At 35.8% G+C, this 4,297-nt stretch overlaps 1 protein-coding gene across 1 annotated transcript; it reads left to right on the top strand.

Annotated features, from left to right (window-relative positions):
• The first annotated feature begins 2,596 nt into the window (after window positions 1-2,596).
• Window positions 2,597-3,265, top strand: LOC127788272 (18.1 kDa class I heat shock protein-like). The gene has a single exon (XM_052316395.1). It carries the CDS (start codon window positions 2,642-2,644, stop codon window positions 3,116-3,118), a length of 477 nt encoding a protein of 158 aa, XP_052172355.1. The 5' UTR covers window positions 2,597-2,641; the 3' UTR covers window positions 3,119-3,265.
• The last annotated feature ends 1,032 nt before the right edge of the window (window positions 3,266-4,297 follow it).

The raw sequence follows: 4,297 nt of genomic DNA, 5'->3' as shown, positions 1-4,297 counted from the left end.
AAACAATCCAGGTATTAAATATTAATTGGTCATTCTTGTCCAAGAAAGCAAGCAAAATTTTTAGTTTGAATTGTAATTGTAATTATGACAAAGAGAATAGCTTAATTTATGGATGCAGGTGTATGTTTGATGTATTGTCACTTGGATGTATAGGTTCCATGGGGGTCAGATCATGGCGTTTAAGGTTGAGAATAGGCTAACGCCCTCAACTATATGTTCCCTTCACCTCGACCAAATTCACCAAAACGATGTTGTTTTGCCTTATGATTTGTAACAAAAACCAGTCAAATCGACATTATTTTACTAATGTCTCAATTATTGGACACATTAGCATGCCACCTTAGTCCCCACATAAGTTGGGCCACATGCTTAGTCGATTGAATATAAAATTGACACAAATGTTAAAGTTCAATGATCAAATTAAAACAAATTTTAAAACGAGATAAAATTACAAAATGACCCTAAATTCAAGATAAACCAGACTATTAACCCTATGCATTTTCTTAATTTGTTAGGGTTGAAATTTGTCCCAGTACTCTGAGTTGAGTTGTCTTTCCTTCATTTCAAGTATTTCTCCGGAGCTACTCTCATTACTTCCAATGAAGTGAAATTAATAGTAGGAATATATAATAATATATGCATAAGAAACCTTCTTGTTGGGTGTGTAAACTAAGTCTCACATTGGGCAGACATGGGAAGGATCATGGGCATATAAAGAGTGGACAAGTTCTCCATTGGCATTGGCATGAGGCCTTTTCGGTAAAATCCAAAAGCAAATCCATAAAGGCTTAGGCCTTAGGCCTAAGGTGGACAATATCATACCAAATGTGGAGATATGGGAGACTTAGTTAGGAGAATATGTGGAGGAAATTCTCAAAATGTTAGACAAAGGTGTTGGGCCCTCTTTTAAGCTCACGATTGGATTTGTGGTTAGGCTCTTGAGATAGGAGCTATTCTGAAACTTCACGGATGTGTTGTTGGCCCACGATAAAAATGAGTAATTGATCTTAATGGAGTAGACGGAAGGATGATTGTTGGAGGGGAGGCCTAGAAAAAAAAAATACCACAATGATGTGATCCTTTGTTTGAAGAGAGGATTGTTGGGTGTTTAAACTAAATTCCACATTGGCTAGACATGGAAAGGATCATGGGCATATAAAGAGTAGACAAGATCTCCATTGGTACGAGGTCTTAATTTTGGGTAAAATTCAAAAACAAATCCATAAAGACTCAAGCCCAAAATGGACAACATCATACCAAATGTGGAGATATGGGAGGTCCACATACCCAACACTTCTATTAATCAAAATTATCCTCATATAATTAACATGCCTTGGCGTTCCATCCAAAACAATGTGACCACACTACCAGCACTATGCCTAAACCTAGTTTCTCACTTAATTTGTAAGGGTCGCGATAGATAGGATTTTAATTTTAATTTGTACGCCGTTAAACTAATTAATTACTGATAAATTTCAGTTTCAATTCATGAGTTTCTCTTATTATCGTTTTGTGGAATAATTTTATGTAAATGTTATATAAATTAATCTGTGATGTGATATTGATTCTTTGGGTCCTTGCAAAAGTGGTCTAACTGTAGGTGTATCGAACCATTTCCGCGGATTCCCCCTTATCCTAAATATATATATTCCTGATGGTATTTATTCTGAAACTTTGTGCAAAGGGGATTCCAATTCTAAAATATCATGTCTATTGCTGTACCAAAATTCTACTTATATATAAATATAGAGAAAATAATATTATTGGGTTTTGATTTTGTACTTTGTAACAAATTAATTCTTTTATTTTAATTTGTCTTATACCAATTATTAAACTTTTAATCTGTCAAAAAATTATGATGTGGCAGGTACATAAAATAAAAAATGTAAAAATATAAAAATTACAGAAGTAGCTACTCTTAATGAAAATCGCTAGTAACCGTTGCTACAAACTCTGGATGGGTTCTTTTTCCCGTTTTAGAAACTGCTATGTTTTTTTACAAGTCATTTTTCATTTAATTTCTCATGAATTTCTACTAAAATTAAAAAAGTTCTCCTCTTTGCCTACCAAAATTTTATTGCAAATTTCATATATATATATATATATGATAGGAGTTTTGATCTTCTAATAACGTTGCTTAATTTGTACTAAATAACGTTGATCTGATAATTCAAATATAATGATGTAGAATTTACCTTATTAAGTTGTTATGTTAAAAAAATTAAATAAATAAATTTTATAGAATTATTATATTTGATTAATCATACACTATGACCCTAAAATTTTGAACAAATACAAGTAGTGCATCTCGTAGTTTAATAGTTACATGGACTATCTCTATTACTCATGCCGTTAGTTTTATATTGTACCCTGATATTATATATATATACTTAATTACCCAGACGTTTAAAGGAGAACAAATTAGTGTAATTTTTAAAAGTACGCATGCAGTTATAGTACAGTGTTTGTGTAATTTACTCAAAAATATTATTATGGCATTATTTTAGTACGATTTGTAGTTTGTTGTGTAAAATTAGGAAATCACGCTTATTTTGGCCTATAAATGACGCTTCGGCTAGGCTTTGCCTTCAACAAGAACTCGTTTAGCCCCATTTGCTTCCCATCGTCTTCAACACCTCCCATGTCGATCATCCCACCCTTTGGTCCACGACGAACCAGTCCTTTTCCTTTCAATTTTAGGGATCCTTTCAAGTACTCTCCTTTCCAAAATACCTTCTTCGGCGCCGGCCATGGAGCTCTATTTCCGGGCGGCGAAGGCTCAGAACTTACCCGCCCACACATCGACTGGGAGGAGACGCCGGAGGCTCACGTTTTTAAGGTGGATCTGCCGGGGCTGAGGAAGGAGGAGGTGAGGGTGCAGGTGGAGGGGGACAGGGTCCTGAAGATTAGCGGCGAGAGGGCGCTGGAGATGGTGGATTGGGACGATAGGTGGCACCGCGTGGAGCGGCGGAGCGGCCAGTTCCTGAGGAGGTTCCGGCTGCCGGAGGATGCTAGGGTCGATCAGGTGAAGGCCACCATGCACGATGGGGTGCTTGTGGTTACGATTCCTAAGGGGGAGGTGAAGAAGTCTCGCGTCAAGACTGTTCACTTTATCTGAATCCGCCATTGCTGTGCCTTACTCTATTAATTAGCAATAATCTAGCATATCAAAAGATACCCGGGCTGGGGAGAGTTGTTGAGAGCAGAGAGTTATTGGATTAATAAATAAACATTCTTTGGTCTTTTCTCTCCATTTTTTCTTCTATCCCAAAAATATATAAACAATTAAAGTATCACTGAGATAATATTATAATTGTAATTCAAAATTTAAATTTGATTGAGATTAGAACTCCTAATTTTACCTTAATTATGACTTTAAATTTAATTATGATTAAAATATTGTCAAATATAGGACTGAACAGAAGTTTGGTATAAGCAAACCGAACTGACTTAACTTGTCAGTTCGATTTGATTATTTACTTGCCTTTTTTCAGTTTGGTTAGTTTTTTTTTGTTAAAATCAATTATTGGTTATCGGTTTGGTTTTTGTTTTTGGAATAATCGAACCGACCGACATGTAAAACAACATCATATTTTGGTTATGCATGCGCTACTTCGAGCATTCAAGAGACAGAGCGTGCCATGCGAGTCTAGACCCACCAGCCACCACCAAGTATTCGAGAAAGATCAAGCCATCGAGGATTTGAGAAAGAGATTGAGATCAAGAGAGACCCACACACAAAGAAACCCTAATCCTAACTGAAACCCTATCGTCAGTTCATTGTCGTTGGTAAGCTCCTTCCATCCTACTCCTAGCCAAAACACTAATCCTAAATCCTAATCATTTATCGTCAGTTAGTTTCGAGTCTTTCGATGATCAGCCCACACCACATTGACGACCGAATTGACAGTCTTCCTTCCTTGTGTGCTTCGACGATCGACCCACATCGACAACTGACAGAGGTTAGTTTCGAATTTTCGTTAGGTTAGGGTTTAGGATTTTTCAAATTTTTTAACTTTTAGTTACAAGTTTGTTATTTTCTCATGGGGATCTCTCATTCTTGTTCTCGTTTCTTGATGTTGCCATTCTTCTTAATCAATGCTGCTATTGTTTAGTTTTTTTTTTTTTTTTTCTGTTGAAATCTATTTCATTGTGCTACTATTGATTGATGTTGCTGTTGTTATCCAAGTTGGTGCATTTTTTTTTTTAGAGCTCTATGTGGATTGGATTGAGTGGCTCAATACTTTGTTTATATTTCTGTCATGTTTTTTCATTTTAGTTGTTCAAATTATGTCAT

Source organism: Diospyros lotus, chromosome 13, assembly GCF_014633365.1.
Source record: "Diospyros lotus cultivar Yz01 chromosome 13, ASM1463336v1, whole genome shotgun sequence".
Classification (NCBI taxonomy): Eukaryota; Viridiplantae; Streptophyta; class Magnoliopsida; order Ericales; family Ebenaceae; genus Diospyros; species Diospyros lotus.
Note: the sequence above shows the minus strand (reverse complement) of the source record. Positions and strands in the feature narration are given on the sequence as shown.